We start from the raw sequence: 16,182 nt of genomic DNA, 5'->3' as shown, positions 1-16,182 counted from the left end.
CCTCCCCTTTCACCTGCGCCTGCACGCTCCCTCCTCCAGGCAGCCCCCCTGGCCGAGCTCCCCTGCTCTGGGGTCCCCCTTCCCTGCAGCCTTGTCTCCAATAAATTAGAGACTGAGCCTCAGTGGCTGCAGGTAACCCGCACAAGGGCCGAGGAATGTCTGTCTTGTTCTACCTGCATCCTGAGCTCCCAAAGTGGGGCTGGCCCTCCTGCTTGTTGATTGACTAAATGACGTGCAGGGGAGGGGTGCAGGGGAGAGGCTGTCTCCCACTCCTCCCCCCACTGTGTGACCTTGGCCTTGTTTCTGAACCTCTCTGAGCTTCGGAGTCCAAACCTGCAGGATGGACATGGATGTCTGCCCACCCACCATGTTTCAGGGACTTCGTGAGGTCTGGCAGATAAGAGATTCGTATCGGTGCCCAGTAGAGGCAGGCTATGTTTCCAGCCGTTCTGGTTCTGCTAGTGGGAGAGGACCCCCACTTCCTCCTGTCCCTGCTCTTGGGAGCGCAGGGGAGGTGGCTGGAGGGCAGCACTCACCGTCCAGGTTGAAGGCGGGGGCTTCCTGCAGCTGAAACTCGGAGATGTATTCAAGATACTGCCCCGGCCACTCGAGGTCCCTGGTGTTGTGCTGGCTGAATTCAGAGGGGCCAGTGCTTGAAGGCGGGGAACTGGGGGCTTTTCTCAGACGAGAGTCCTCCTCTCGGCTCCCTGCCAGGCCCTGCAGTGGCTGCCATGGCCGTGGCCCTGTCCCCTTGCCTGGGCGTTGCCTCTAAAGCAGGACTTCTCTCCGTACAGCTGGCATAGAGCCTGTCGGGGCGGGCCCCGCCAGCCCACCCCGGAGTGCATCAGGCCTCCTTGGAAGGTTACATCAGGCCTGGGCCCCTCTGGTGAGGACCCCGGAGGGTCCCCCCCACCTGGCCAGTCTTCAGCTCAGCCTGGCCCCTGCCCAGCACAGCCCACACCCTGCTCCGTCCCCAGGGTCCCGTCTTCCCTCCGAGGCGCTTCCACCTTCTAAGCCCGACGTGACTCCATGGCGTCCATGTGCGTGGCTGCCTTGTCCTCCTCAGAGCAGCGGGCTGCAAGATGTTGTCCTTCAGCCCTGACCCGGGGCAGCCGGCACCTACCCTGGAGCGCCCCCAGGCTGGTGGTCCCGCTGCATCCTGGCCACGGCCGTAGGCGATGAGGCTGCTGTAGTGGGGGCTGACGGAGCACAGGAGCCCGGGGCCGCCTCCCTGGACTGCGGGGACCCTCAGCAGGTGCCCAGCCAGCTTGCTCCTCTGACCCTGCCCCGTGGACCGCGAGACGCCACCCTGAGGACGTCTCTTCCTGCCCCTAGGGCCAGCCGTGGGCATGGCGGCCCCTGCTCCCCACCCCGCCTCCCTGCAGGACCCGATGACCTTCAGTCCTTTGCTCACCCCGTCTCCTCTGGGAAAGACAAGAGACCTTACCTGGGGTCACCCTCCTGGCATGGTGCTGGCCTCGGTTCTGGGGTTCCTGCATCCCCCAGGTTCTCGGACCCCCTGGGCTTTGGAGGTCTCCCAGCCAGGGAAGAGGGCTGGCCCAGAGGGTGCTGGCACGGGGCGGGAGGGGCTTTGGCCCCCACTCCGTCCTTGGCTGGCAGTTCCAGGTCTCAGGGTGGGGGCTGGGGCCTTGCTGTGCCGGGTCACCTGGGCTTTGAGCTGACCTTAGTCTGGCCGCTCTGTGGCCCCTACCCAGGGGGCTTCAGTTTCTCATGGGGGGAAGGGCCGTGTGCCGACAGACTCGGGGACTGCAGGGCGGCCGCATGGTGTCTATGGCTGTGCCTGTCATCCGCAGTACACCCTTGCGTTCAGCACAGACCCTGGCCCCCGAGATCGGTCTCCCCAGCTGACTCACTGGGGCTGGAAACAGCCCCTCCCAGGGCTCCCTGGCCGCAGGGGCACGGGGCCGGGGTGGGGGTCGTGGCCGTCCCGCAGGAGCGGGCTGTGTGTGCGTTTCCCGCTGGCCCCTACTCATAAAGCTTCGGAGGTTCTGAAGTTCAGCCTTCGACTTTGAACCACGTGTCCCTCTGCTTCTGACCTCTGGCCTGTCCCTTGGGAGGCCCCGAGAGCCGCAGGGAACACGCTCACGTCCAGGGCAAGACGAGCTCCGTGTCCTTGTCTTGGGTCCAGATGGCGTGGAGAGCGAGAGCGAGTCTTGGGGGTCAGCTGGGGAGAGCAGGTGTGCATGGCTGGCGGCCAGCTGGTTGGTCAGACAGCGACCTCCCACCTGCAGGGGTGTGGGCACAGGGCAGGTGAGGCTCCCTGGCCACGTGGCACCCGGAGCCCCCAGTCTTGGCTCTTGGGGTCCAGTCTCAGGGCCAAGTGCTCAGACCTTCCCCTATGAGCACGGCCGTGGATCGAGCTCAGCCAGTGAATCTGCTGGGCTCTTTAATAGGAAGCAACACCCAAGACTTAAATCCTTTCTGAAAAACGGGCACAAGCTGAAAATTTAAAGAACTCTGCTGAAACAGCGAATACATCGCTAAAGAATGGCCTCTCTGAAGGCCAAAGGGAGGGGCCCCAGGCCGGAAACAGCTAGATCTGGAAAGTATGGGGAGTAGGGGTTTTCATCCAGGCGTGGATGGGCAGGGGTGCTCCCCAGACCCCCTCCCTTCCTTCCTCCCTCCCCCTCCTCCCTCCTCAATCTGTCCCTGCTCATGCAAGTCAGAGGCACCCGTGAGATTCTGAGCTGGGCATCCCACCCACAAGGCTCACAGGTGGCGGTCACTGTGTTTGCCCAGCCTTAGCAGACCCAGACAGTCACAAGGCTAAGGCATCAGAGGCTAAGCCAGAAAGGACTATAGCTGACGCGTCTGGTTAACGTGAGGGTGGCATGTCCTGGAGAGCAGGCTTGCCCCACTGCAGGTGACTGATGGAGGATGCTAACCCGATTCACCTGTGACAGTTACAGAGGCTCTGGGTCTTCCTACATTTGCAGTTTGCTAGGTTAAGCTGCCGGCAGGTAGGGGATATCCCTGGTGGTCCCGTGGTTAAGAATCTGCCTTCCAGTCTAGGGGATGCAGGTTTGATCCCTGCTCAGGGAACAAAGATCCCACATTTAAGCCTGCACGACACAGCTATTGAGCTCATGCATTCTAGAGACTGCTCTGTGATAAGAGAAGGTCTCATACTGCAACTAGAGAGAAACCCTGCGTGCCGAACTGCAACGAACAGCCAGCACAGCCAAAAAGTGAAAGAAAAAAAAAAATATATATATATACATACATACACATAAAAGAAAAAAAGACGCAGGGTGGTCAAAGCAGGATGGTTGAGCCTCTGGGATGAAACTTCCCACCAAAGTTTTTGTCCAGTTTGGACCGATTAATTCCAGGGTGTGGTCAGATAATACTAAGTGGCCTCGGATGCCACCGAGTGGCTGTCCTGGGGACATGCAGGAGTGTCTTCCCTCTTGAGGGGCAAATAGGCCTTAAATCCAGATTAAAGAGAAAACCTTCGAGAGCTGTGTGTCTTTACGTTCAAAAGGACTGGCTCAGTCTGGTGAACCTCAGTGTCCTGTGGGTGTCTGCTTGCTCCTAAGAAGTCATTGATCTCGCTCTTTGATCAGGACGATGGGAAGACTGTGAGCACCCTGGAGGCGGGGCCACCCCCGTGTGTCTGGTGACTCGCAGGTGAAGGCTGGCTCCCTGAAGCCCCTGAGGCCTGGGGAGGAGGCCGTCCATCGCTCTGGATGTTCAGAAGTTATGGCAGCAAAGTCACAAAATAGACCTCAGTTTTTTTAAAGATAATGAGCCGTGAAGAGCAGAACTACCCGGCTGTCTGCAGGAGTGTGGGTCACGTGGCCCGGGAGTCCTGAAGCGGGAGGGTGTTCCCAGGTCACAGTCTACCCCCACCACCCTCTGCAGGCTGGGAAGCTCAGAGGCATAGGGGCTTTTTCTTGGAGCAGCTTTGGTAATTAAGTGAGACATAGACAGTAACACGGGCTTCCCTGGTGGACGGTGGTAAAGAATCCACCTGCCAATGCAGGAGATGCCGGTTCAATCCCTGGGTCGGGAGGATCCCCTGGAGGAGGAAATGGCTACCCACTCCAGTATTCTTGCCTGGAGAATCCTGTGGACAGAAGGAAGCTGGAGGGCTATGGTCCATGGGTCACAGAGTCAGATACAACTGAGTGACTGAGCATTCAGGTCTGCATATAAATGTGAGTGTACACCATGTTATGTGTATATTCTTATTATCTAAAAAATCCCCACTTTGCTGTATACCTCTTTTCCATTCAGTTCAGTTCAGTTCAGTCGCTCAGTCTTTGTGACCCCATAAACCGCAGCACGCCAGGCCTCCCTGTCCATCACCAACTCCCGGAGTCCACCCAAACCCATGTCCATTGTGTCGGTGATGCCATCCAACCATCTCATCCTCTGTCGTCCCCTTCTCCTCCTGCCCTCAATCTTTCCCAGCATCAGGGTCTTTTCAAATGAGTCAGCTCTCCACATCAGGTGGCCAAAGCATTGGAGTTTCAGCTTCAGCATCAGTCCCTCCAATGAACACCCAGGACTGATCTCCTTTAGGATGAACTGGTTGGATCTCCTTGCTGTGTGTGCAGATCAAGTCTCCTTCCAACCGTGACCTCTTTTGCCCTGCTCCTCTATCTTGGGAAATCTCTTTATTTCATTTTAGCACAGAAAAGATCAGTGCGTTTTGGGTACATGAAGCTTGATACCGACAGTAGCGGCTGGATTCATAAAAGGGCATAATTTGATCCATGAGCAACTTGAGTTTTCATATCAATATTTATTAGACTAAGAGACAGCCATTTTCCACTTTCTGTCCTTTGTCAAGTTTGGGTGTTGACTGAACACTCCAAGTTAACTGGCAGATGTCTCTGCCAAGTCCCTCCCTGGTTCCTGAAAGTTTCAAAGAGCCGCAGTGATGTGTGTGGGCCCCCAGAAGCCCCGCTGTCATCCTCTGAGCCAGACCACTCCCCACCCTGTGCCGGGCCTTCTCCACCCCCTGCCCGTTGTCCAGGAAAGACTCAGAAGGGAGAGCACAGGTTTATGCCTTTATTGCTGAAGAAGGAGCGGCCCCGAGCAGGAGGCCCCAGGAGGAGCTTGGAGGGGCCTGGGTCCCAGGAGGGGTGACTGCGGTCCTGGTCCCTCCTGGTCCCGCTGATGGGGGAGGCGGGGATGACGTCGTCTGTCCCCAGAGGGGCCAAGGCTCCCGGGCCCTGAAATGGACATGGGGCTCCCCTGTGATTCCTGGGGCACCTGCCAGACCCTTGCCAGCCTCTCCGTGGCTGGGGGTTCAGGACAGCCCCTCCTCGGGAGAAGGACCCCCCTAGCCTCCCCCTTAGGTACCCACTTCCTGGGCCTCCACCTTGGCCCTTAGCTCTGCCCAGAAGGAGCTGGAGGAGGTCAGCGTGTGAGTGAGGCCAGGACACAGGTCACCCCACAAGAGTGGGCATGCGGCCAGCCGGCTCTGCAGTTGCCAGGAGGGACCCCAGCTTCCAGCCATTCTCACAGGGGGACCCCAGGGCCTAATGTGGGGTCCCAGGCCCCACCAAGACCCCCTACCCCATGTGTGTGCCCAGGACGTTGGGCAGGGCAGGCAGCTTACCCCAGAGGTGCCGGCAGGGGCTCACCTAGACGTGGCACTGCCCTGTGGGGGAGGGAGAGTCATGGGGGGATCAGGATGGGACTGGACACCTCGGGAAGAGGGGCCTGGCAGGGTGTGGGGAGGGGGCCCCCACGGGGTGCTGCACCCCACCCCCTCCTCCCGGGAGGCCTGGGGAGCTGGGGGTCACCATGGGAGGAGGTCGTCCTGGGCCAGGTGGCCTCCTGCCCTGGGGAAGGGGCGGGGCCTGGGTGCTCACCCTCCAGCTGGGTCGGGTTGAAGGCGAGCCGGATGTGCATGGGCAGGGCCTTGAGGGCTTTGTCGAATTTCTCCAGGGCCTCGTTGTCCACCTCCGGGGTCCTGACTGTGGGGCAGGGACGGGGGTCAGTCCCTGCTCCCCAGGGTGGTCTGCAGGTCTGCCCTTGCCCTCCAGAGCACCTGCCCTTCCCCCTTGGCCCAGTTCCCTTCCCTTCCTCCCAGGGCAGTGCAGTGGGTCTGCAGGGTCACAGGGGGAAAGCCTGCCCCCACCTCTGGCTGTCCGGGTCCCTTCCTCCCCCTGGGCCGGCTGACACAGCCAGGAGCCTCCACTTGCCGATGCCCGTGCCCCCCTGGCACAGGGGCCCTGAAAACGCCCAGTGGGACTGCTACGGCACAGAAAATGTCACCTGCCCCTTGTTTTCAGGACGTGATAGTTGAAAGATGGCTTTGTACCTGAGTTCTTATTTTGAGAAATAATTGAAACTCCCCGGTAACAAAGGCTGTTAGATTCACAGTGACAGCCGGCCCCATCGCGATGGTCACACCAGTCATAGTTCTGCAGCCCACCCGTCTCCCAGCCTGTGTGTCTGGCCCCCATCCCCAGCCACCCACAGGCCCACAGCAGACTGGCTCCCGGTATGTGACCACTCTCTCCTGGCGGGACTCAGGGATCCCCCACCCCTCCTCCTCCTGGGGATCAAGCTCCCTGCTCCCACCCCCCACCCCCTGTTGCAGCAAGGACCACACAGCTGGTCTCCCTGGGCAGCCAGGGTTGGCACCCACCCAGGCACTGGCAGGCCAGGCTTTGCTCGGGCTCAGCACTGTTTTCCATGCAGAAGAGCAGGTACTTTTTGTAGTCGGTGTCCAGCACAAGGACTTTGTTCTCGTTCAAGGCTGGAAGCGATCAAGACGGGAGGAAAGTGAGTTCCAACAGGAGGGGGGTTGCTGGTCATCCCCCAGCACCCCCCAAGACCAGCGGGGCTCCCCCGGGGTCACCACCCAGCGAAGACTGGGTAGGGAGCGCCTCTGGCATCCCCCACCCCCGAAATGGTGCTTCCTCTTCCCTGCTGCCACTGCCAGGCGCATGGGGCCCAGGAAGCCCTCACTGTCAACTCTGGATCCGCAAGGGACCCTCCACCATCTCCTGGACTTGGGAACACTCACCACTCAGTCTGAGGCCCCCTCCCCCAGGGACCGGAGTGGTCAAGAAATAGGGCTTCCCCCTGATCTCGGGTGGGGCTGGACACTGCCCAGCAAGGGAAGGGGGGTGCGTCCTGAGGAAGGGGGCATTGTCGGGGGGCAGCCCTGAGCGGGGGCAGCAGGCAGCCTCTGCTGCTCTGTGGTGTCCGGGCAGCTTGGGGGCAGGACCAGCACCCAAACCTAGTGCAGCTGGATGGTGCCAGAGACCCTGGGCTGGGCACCCGGGCATCAGTCAGTGCAGGGCCTCCAGTCAGAGTGAGTCCTGAGGGGGCCAAGGGCAGATGTGGCCCAGGCTGCCCGGGAAAGGGCAGCCCTGAAGGAACCCCAACCCCCCCTTGAAGCTTTCTCATCTCGGATTTAGGACGAACAAGTGAATGAGCGAGGGAGGACAGAGTTTGTCTCCAGGAGATGAAGGAGCCGTGGGGTGGGCTGGGGTCGTGGGGCACCTGGGCCCCTGGAGCGGGCAACGGCACTCGGTTACCCCTGGGAGGGCACAGGTAACCTCCTGAGCTCAGCCTGAGGGCCCTGAGTACCGCCCGCCCCCCAGCAAAGAGAGCTCGGGTGTCACCCTGGTGGGTTAGCCCCGCCCAGCCGGGACCTGCCCATGGCCACTGGCCCCAAGGCCCAGGGCAGGTGGTGGGGAGGCAAATGAAGCGGGTGTCACGGCAGTGTCTTCATCACCACCAGCCCCTTAGCATCCCAGGGCCCGACGCCAGCCCCCTGAACCTGCCCACAGTCCCCGGGGGCGGGGGTGGTGGGTGTCCCCCAGGGACCTGGCACTCACCATCGATCTTGAACACCGCAGGGATCTTGGTTTTTTCTGCAATGATCTTCTTCTGAGCACACTCGCCGTTCTCCCTGAAAGACAGCTGTTTTCTGAGCCATGGGCATGGACCATTTTCATCAGGATGAGCTGAGGGCCAGGGGCAGAAGCTGGCCCCAGGAGGGGCTGGAGGGGGGTGGCGTGGGCATAGGGGCCAGCTGGCCAACTAGCCTCGGCTGCACTCACTGTCACCTCTCAGGACACAGGGGACCAGGTGGATGGGCCAGGAGAAGTCAGATGAAGCCAGAGAGAAAATGTCGGGGAGAGCCTTGACCACAGGCACCCCCAAAAGGCAGCCCTGGGGTTCAGGTCCCCATCTCTGCCCCCCACACCCACCCAGCTCTCTCCTGCACCCTGACCCCCATCTGAGGGTGGACAGGGCTGGTAGTGGGAACTGCCTGAGCCCCGAGGACCCAGGTCTGCTGCCTCCCAGCAGCCTTCACACGGGCCTCTCCCCACACTGCTTCGTTTCCAGGACATCTTGTTCATTTTAGATGCTGAGGTGTTCAGACTAGAAATGATGAAAATATCTCTCTGTTGCTCAAGTGCACTTGTAGTCCTCAGACTAACAGGGAATTCAGAATACCTGCCTCACTGTATGTATCTTTCCTATGCATTTCCACTTCAGTGGATTTTATCTCCCCTTCCAAGTAAACAAAAATGATGTTTTATGTTCATTTGTTTGATGACGTTCTGAAGCATCAAATTAATAAAAGTTAAAAAAAAAAAAAAAAAGCCCTGGGTGGGCAGCCTTGGGTGGAGCGCCGGGTACCTGTAAACTCTGAGCCCTCTTCCCCAGCCCTGGGGCCCTGGTCCCTCCTGCACCCCACCCCCCGGGGAGTCCACAGCCCTGGGGAGTGGGGGTTCTATGTTGGGGAGGGACGCCCACCATTTCCGCAGCAGGATCTCCAGGTCGCCCTCGGGGGTGGGCTTCAGCTCCTCCACGTACACTCTCAGGGGGGCACTCTGGGCGTCCAGCAGGGAGATGTCACTGGCCGCCATAGCCAAGGAGTACCAAGTCCCCGCCACCTGGAGAGGGACCTTGAGTTGCACTCCGGGGGCGGGAAGGGGCCCCCAGCCCCACAGTGGGCTCTCTGTCCCACCCCGGCCTGGGCAGCCCTGAGATACTCCCCCCAACTCTGCACCCTGGGGAATGCTCTCCCCAGCCTCACTCTGAGCCCAAAGAGGGACCCAGATGAGACCCCGCACACATGGCAACATTTGGATCTTGGGGAGACATGGCTGGAGGTGGGGAAAATTTGAGGGGCAAAGAGACTCTTTCAGGGGCTGAACTGTGTCCCACTAATCCCCAGAACTTCAACACATGACTCTGGAGACACGGCCTTTAAAGAGATGACAAAGGTCGTGTGAGGCTGTGCAGGCAGGCGTGTTTCCAGCAGGCCTGGTGGCCTCACAGGAAGAGGAAATCAGGGTGCGCAGAGGACATGGAGAAGACGGCCGTCTGCTCCCCGGAGAGCGGCCGCAGGAGAAGCCAGCCTGGCCAACACCTGGATCTTGGGCTTCCAGCCTCCAGAATGCAAGACAGTGAATGCCTGGTTGAAGCTGCCCCAGCGGGGGATTTGTCAGGCGGCCCTAGCTGATTGATGGGAACCTGACGTCACAGCCTCTCTTGGTCTCTGAGGCCCAGCTCCCCTGCCCGCCCTGCAACTCACCACCCACCCGGCCACCCTCGAACCTTCTGGATGTCCAGGCCTTTCATGGTCTGGGTGACGATGATGGCCTGGATGCCACAGGCGAGGGCCAGGCCCAGGGCAAGCAGGAGGCACTTCATGGCTGCAGCTGGGGTCGTGCTTCTGAGCTCTGCAGGGAGTGGAGGGCTGAGACAGCGGGCCTGGGGCCTTATACAGGAGGTGTGCCGGCCAGCCAGCCCGGGCTGGGCCCCCAGCCACGCTGTTCCCGGAACCCCACTTGGCTCATCCTCAGGCCCCGGGGTGGCTTCCTCTACGAGGAAAATAGGAGGCCTTCTTCCATCCGAGGCCAAGCAGGAAGTCCCCCTCTGGGCCTAGACGGTTCCTGGTAGACCCCAGAAGCGGGGGCACAGGTGGGTGTCTGGACTCTGGGTCCAGGCTGGCTGCCAGTGCCAGGAACACTTCCGGGGTCAGCCTCTTAGGCAAGGACAGGTCAGAGCCAGCACTGGGGACAGGTGTGTCCTGGAGGGTGGCCTCTGCCTTGGGCACCAGCTCCTCCAAACCATGTGACCGTGGCCTTGGCTGAAGGGATCTCTGCAGTCACCCTACCCTCTGCAGGCTGGGGCAAGGGTGACATGGGGTTCAGGTCGAGCTCCGAGGGGGGACCTGGTCGGTATCGAGGGCTCTGCAAGCACCTGCTGCCCAATTAGGGTAGCAAAAATGGCAATGACAATGACAACGGTCATAATAACCCCCAGGGCGGGAAAGTGACCTGACCCTTGCGGCGGGGGCACGGCTGAGCAGCACTAGGGCTCCACGCAGGCACGTGGGATGGGCAGGCCCACAGGGCCCAACCTCCCACCTCCCACCTCCCACCTCCCACATTTTAAACCTCCCAGGACACTTCCCTCCACACCACTCAGGCTACAGCGAGCTGCCTGCAGACCTCAGGAGCAGTGGGAATGCTGGTGCTGGGTGTGTTGCTGAGTACAGAGGGGGCCCGAGCAGGGAGGGTGCAGGACAGGCCTCCTGGCTGAATCCACATGGGCGTCGGTACCCAGCGGGCTGTGGGTGCCTTGTGCCTCTGGCAAAGGGGGTGCAAAAGCCTTCAGTTGACATTCTAAGTGACTAAACCGCTCATCACAGGGGTGGGGTGGGCGTATTGGGGTAGGGGAACGGGAGCAAGGTGGGGGAATCTCCTGATAGTGGGGATGTCTCCTGATAGCAGGGACCTGGTGGGTCAGCCCCTCTTCCCCCCTGAACTGTAGGGTCTTTCCAGGGGGCCCGCTGGCCTGGTCAGCATCTTGGGTGGAGGTTCAGGGGTCTCCTAAACTAGCTCTGGCTTGCTCTCTGGCCTCTGGTTTCCTTCCCGGAGAGACTGTTGGTGACTGTAGCAGGAAAGAGCTCACTCACGGGAGCAGACCCCCAGCTGCCCCCAGACCCCCCTTTCCTGTGATGGAAAGAGGAGGCTTGGCCAGCTTCAGTCCTTGCCCTGATCTGTATTAGCACCTTTAATTCTTGCAACAAGCCTCGAAGCTCAGTGTTTCATGAAGAACCTGGGTTTTACGATAAACCCCAGGTTCCATGTTTTGCGATGAACTGCAAGCCGTGATGGGGTTGAAGGATGTCGCCCCAGAACTCACATCCACCGGGAACTTCAGGTTGGAATCTTGTTTGGAATCTACGTCTTTACAGATGTGAGCTGTTCAGGTGAGGCTGGAACAGGGCCTAATCTAATGTCTGGTGTCCCTGTGAGAGAAAACGGGGACACGGAGGGGACATGGGGAGAAGGCGTGTTAACACGGAGGCAGAGACTGGACTGAGGCGTCTACAAGATCGGGCTCAAGGGTGCGGCACCAGGAGCTGGAGGTGGCGGCGGGGGGCAAGGATCCCTCCCTGGAGCCTCTGGAGGGAGCTTGGCCTGCTCGACGTCCGGACTGGGACTTCTGTTCTCAGAGGGGACGGGGGGCACCCCTGCAGTGAGGAGCCCTTCCCCATAGGTAGCCCCCCGAACACCAGCACGGGTGGTTTGGACACTGGTGTCAGATGCGAGAGGCTGTGCCCCCCAGCACCGCTCTGCTCTCAGAACTGGGTGATGCAGGGCGGAGGGAGGTCAGCCAGGGAGAAACAAGCACCCCGTTCCCTAGTGAGCTTAGGAAATCAGGGTGCCACCAACCTCGGGACATCCGAGCTACAGGGTCTCCCAAGTTCCTGTGAATCGTGACCACAAACCATGCCCTTCAGGATGAAGCTATTCATAACTTCCAGGAACCTTCAGCTTCCAGAGAATACCATCCAGAGAGAGACGGAAATAAAGCACCTCTGGCCTGGGGCAGCTGGGACTGACCGCTGTGGGAGGGAGACTGGGGCAATCTTTCCCAAGTGCTGCCCCAGACAGGGGGACCTGGGAGGGGACCTGGACCCCCGTCGGCTCTCAGCATCTCCCCGTCCTGCCAAAACCCCTGCTCCTCAGAAGCAGGTCAGGTCCTGGGCCTGTAAGTGCAGAAGCAAGAAATCACTTCTCAGAATGAAATTGTGGGGCTGGGCAGGGTCAGTGGGCTTTCACACACTCTAGGATGCCCTGCTGCTTGGGGCCCCAGCCCTGGCCCCAGGAAGCCAGCACGAGTCTCGCTGGTCGGCGCTGTGTGCTCCCATGCATGTCCAATAAAATGGACAGCCTAGAAGAAACGGACACAGTCCTAGACATGTACAATGTCCCAAGACTGAACCCGGAAGAAATAGAAAATGTGAACGGACCAGTTACCAGTAATGAAATTGAATCAATAATTCAATTTCCTTCAAGCAGGAGTCCAGGACCAGATGGCTTCACAGCTGTATTCCACCAAACTCCTTTTTTCGGTTGTGCTGGGTCTTCCCTGCTGTATGTGGGCTTTCTCTGGTCGTGACCCGTGGGCACTGCAGCGGTTGCAGCTCAGTGGTTGCAGCTTGGGGGCTTGTTGCCCTGCAGCATGTGGGATCTTATTAATGGTTCCCTGACCAGGGATCAAACCCACATCCCCTGCACTGGAAGGCAGATTCTCAACCACCGGCTCACCAGGGAAGTCCCCAAACATTTAAAGAAGAGTTAATACCTATCCTACTCAAACTATTCCAAAAAATCAAAGAGGAGGAAATGCTTCTAAACTCTCTCCATGAGGCCAGCATCACCCTGATACTAAAACCAGACAAAAGCTTTCTTAGGCCAATATTGGTGAATAGAGATGCAAAAATACCCAACAGAATATTAGCAAAGGGAATTAAAAAATACATTGAAAGCTCATGATCAAGTGAGATTTATCCCAGGGATACAAAGATATCCACAAATCAATCAATGTGATATACCACATTAACAAATTGAAGAATAAAAATCATTAATGAGTTGAGTAAAAATCATCTCAATAGATGCAGGAAAAACTTTTGACAAAATTCAACATACTTTCATGATAAAAACCCTCAACAAAGTGGGTATAGAGGGAATAGGCCTCCATATAATGAAGGCCACATATGACAAGCCCACAGTAAACATTATAATTAATGGTGAAAAACTGAAAGCATTTCCTCTAAGGTCAGAAAAATAAGACAAGGATGTCCACTCTTGCCACTTTTATTCAGGATCGTATTGGGAATCCTAGTCACAGTACTCAGACAGAAAGAAATAAAAGAAATCCAGGTTGGAAGGGAAGAAGTAAAACTGCCACTGTCTGCAGATGATGTGACACCTTGTCCTACCATACTATGCCATTTTCTTAAGAAAATCCTCAAGATGTCACCAAAAAGCTAAGAAGTAAATTCAGTAAAGTAGCAGGATACAAAATTAATACATAGAGCTCTGTTGCAGGATACAAAATTAATACATAGAAATCTGTTGCTTTTCTATACACTAACAATGAGCTATCAGAAAGAGAAACTAAGAAAATTATCTCATTCACAATTGTATCGAAGGAATAAAATACTGAGGAATGACTCTAACCAAGGAGGTATAAGACCTATACTCAGAAAACTGCAATGAAAGAAACTGATAGAAGGAATTGAAGATGATATGGAGGGGGAAAATATACCATGCTCACAGATTTGAAGAGTTAATATTGTTAAAGTGACTGTACTACCCAATGACTATATCTGTAGCTTTACAGATTCAATGCAATCCTTATTAAAATACCAGCATCATTTTTCACAGAACTAGAAAAAACAATTCTAAAAATTGTGTGGAGACACTAAAGACCCAAACAGCAGAACACAATCTTGAGAAAGAACAGAGCTGGAGGTATCAGGCTTTATGACTTCAGACTATAGCTCAAAGCTACAGCCACCAAAACAGTATGGTACTAACATGAAAACAGACACAGAGATTAACGGAACAGAACAGAGTCCAAAAATGAACTCAACTATGATGGTTGGTTAATTGACAACAAAAGAGGCAAGAACACACAACGAGGAAGACGGTCTCTTCAATAAACGGTGCTGGGAAAACTCTTCAGTTCAGTTCAGTCACTCAGTCGTGCCCGACTATTTGTGACCCCATGAACCGCAGCACTCCAGGCCTCCCTGTCCATCACCAACTCCCAGAGTTTACTCAAATTCATGTCCATTGAGTCGGTGATGCCATCCAGCCATCTCATCCTCTATCATCCCCTTCTCCTCCTGCCCTCAATCTTTCCCAGCATCAGAGTCTTTTCTAATGAGTCAGCTCTTCACATCAGGTGGCCAAAGTATTGAAGTTTCAGCTTCAGCATCAGTCCTTCCAATGAACACTCAGGACTGATCTCCTTTAGGATGAACTGACTGGATCTCCTTGCAGTCCAAGGGACTCTCATGAGTCTTCTCCAACATCACAGTTCAAAAGCATCAATTCTTTGGCATTCAGCTTTCTTTATAGTCCAACTCTCACATCCATACATGACCACTGGAAAAACCAAAGCCTTGACTAGATGGACCTTTGTTGACAAAGTATTGTCTCTGCTTTTTAATATGCTGTCTAAGTTGGTCATAACTTTCCTTCCAAGGAGTAAGCATCTTTTAATTTCATGGCTGCAATCACCATCTGCAGTGATTTTGGAGCCCAAAAAAATAAAGTCTGCCACTGTTTCCACTGTTTCCCCATCTATTTCCCATGAAGTGATGGGACAAGATGCCATGATCTTAGTTTCCTGAATGTTGAGCTTTAAGCCAACTTTTTCACTCTCCTCTTTTGCTTTCATGAAGAGGCTTTTTAGTTCGTCTTCACTTTCTGCCATAAGGGTGGTGTCATCTGCATATCTGAGGTTATTGATATTTCTCCCAGTAATCTTGATTCCAGCTTGTGCTTCTTCCAGCCCAGCGTTTCTCATGATGTACTCTGCATATAAGTTAAATAAGCAGGGTGACAATATACAGCTTTGACGTACTCCTTTTCCTATTTGGAACCATTCTGTTGTTCCATGTCCAGTTCTAACTGTTGCTTCTTGACCTGCATACAGGTTTCTCAAGAGGCATGTCAGGTGGTCTGGCATTCCCATCTCTTGAAGAATCTTCCACAGTTTATTGTGATCCACACAGTCAAAGGCTTTGGCATAGTCAATAAAGCAGAGATAGATGTTTTTCTGGAACTCTCTTGCTCTTTTGATGATCCAGTGGATGTTGGCAATTCGATCTCTAGTTCCTCTGCCTTTTCTAAAACCAGCTTGAACACTTGGAAGTTCACGGTTCACATATTGCTGAAGCTTGGCTTGGAGAATTTTAAGCATTACTTTACTAGTGTATGATATGGGTGCAATCATGCAGCAGTTTGAGCATTCTTTGTCATTCCCTTTCTTTGGGATTGGAATGAAAACTGACCTTTTCCAGTCCTGTGGCCACTGCTGAGTTTTCCAAATTTGTGACATATTGAGTGCAACACTTACACAGCATCATCTTTTAGGATTTGAAATAGCTCAACTGGAATTCCATGACCTCCACTAGCTTTGTTCATAAGGAAAACTCTTCAGCTGCATGCAAAAGGATCCCACCAGGCTACTTTCTAACACTGTATACAAAAATAAACTCAAAATGGATTGAAGACTTAGATGTAAACCTGAAACTAAAACTCCTAGATGAAAATGTAGGCAGGACATTCCTTTTAAGAAGAGGAAACATTTGAGATAGACTTGCAGCACTGACAAGAATTTAACAAGAGGGACTAGAACGAGCAAAGCTAGAGGCAAAAAGGATAATGTGTATTAAAGAAACATGAGATAACCATGTATATGTTTTGTGTAGATTGAAAGTGAAAGTGAAGTCGCTCAGTTGTGTCCGACTCTTTGCGACCCGGTGGACTGTAGCCTACCAGGCTTCTCTGTCCATGGGATTCTCCAGGCAAGAATACTGGAGTGGGTTACCATTTCCTTCTCCAGGGGATCTTCCCGAATCAGGGGTCGAACCCAGGTCTCCTGCACTGGAGGCAGACGCTTTAACCTCTGAGCCACCAGGGAAGCCCTTTGTGTAGGTTAGGAGTGAACAAATTAAAATTTTAACTAGGTTTACATTTTTGGAAATCTCAAAAAGTCAGATAAACATTTTACTTAATTCACTAGACAATAAGGAGCTGTTGGAGATTTTGGAGAAGATTATCTTAGTAAAGATATTTAAGATACACTAGATGAAATATTAAAAACACAATCGGGAATTAAGAGGTCATCGCCTTGCCT

At 55.4% G+C, this 16,182-nt stretch overlaps 1 protein-coding gene across 1 annotated transcript; it reads right to left on the bottom strand.

The window, feature by feature from the left end:
* Nucleotides 1-5,012: 5,012 nt before the first annotated feature.
* LOC128055755 (beta-lactoglobulin) lies at nucleotides 5,013-9,663 on the bottom strand. Its single transcript, XM_052648288.1, has 6 exons — nucleotides 9,568-9,663; nucleotides 8,761-8,900; nucleotides 7,833-7,906; nucleotides 6,632-6,742; nucleotides 5,850-5,954; nucleotides 5,013-5,173 (listed from the first exon to the last, which is right to left on the bottom strand). Exons 1-6 carry the CDS (start codon nucleotides 9,661-9,663, stop codon nucleotides 5,013-5,015), a joined length of 687 nt encoding a protein of 228 aa, XP_052504248.1.
* Nucleotides 9,664-16,182: the final 6,519 nt, after the last annotated feature.

The sequence above is a fragment of the Budorcas taxicolor genome, chromosome 11 (assembly GCF_023091745.1).
Source record: "Budorcas taxicolor isolate Tak-1 chromosome 11, Takin1.1, whole genome shotgun sequence".
NCBI lineage: Eukaryota > Metazoa > Chordata > Mammalia > Artiodactyla > Bovidae > Budorcas > Budorcas taxicolor.
This window is presented reverse-complemented; position numbering and strand designations above follow the sequence as displayed.

Excerpts from the sequence above, each read along its gene's own strand:
- LOC128055755 (XM_052648288.1), bottom strand. The coding sequence starts at position 9,663 with ATGAAGTGCCTCCTGCTTGCCCTGGGCCTGGCCCTCGCCTGTGGCATC. Across the intron at positions 8,901-9,567 it reads AAGGCCTGGACATCCAGAAG|GTGGCGGGGACTTGGTACTC; the intron begins GTTCGAGGGTGG and ends GTCCCTCTCCAG. Across the intron at positions 6,743-7,832 it reads TGCGGTGTTCAAGATCGATG|CCTTGAACGAGAACAAAGTC; the intron begins GTGAGTGCCAGG and ends GATCGCTTCCAG.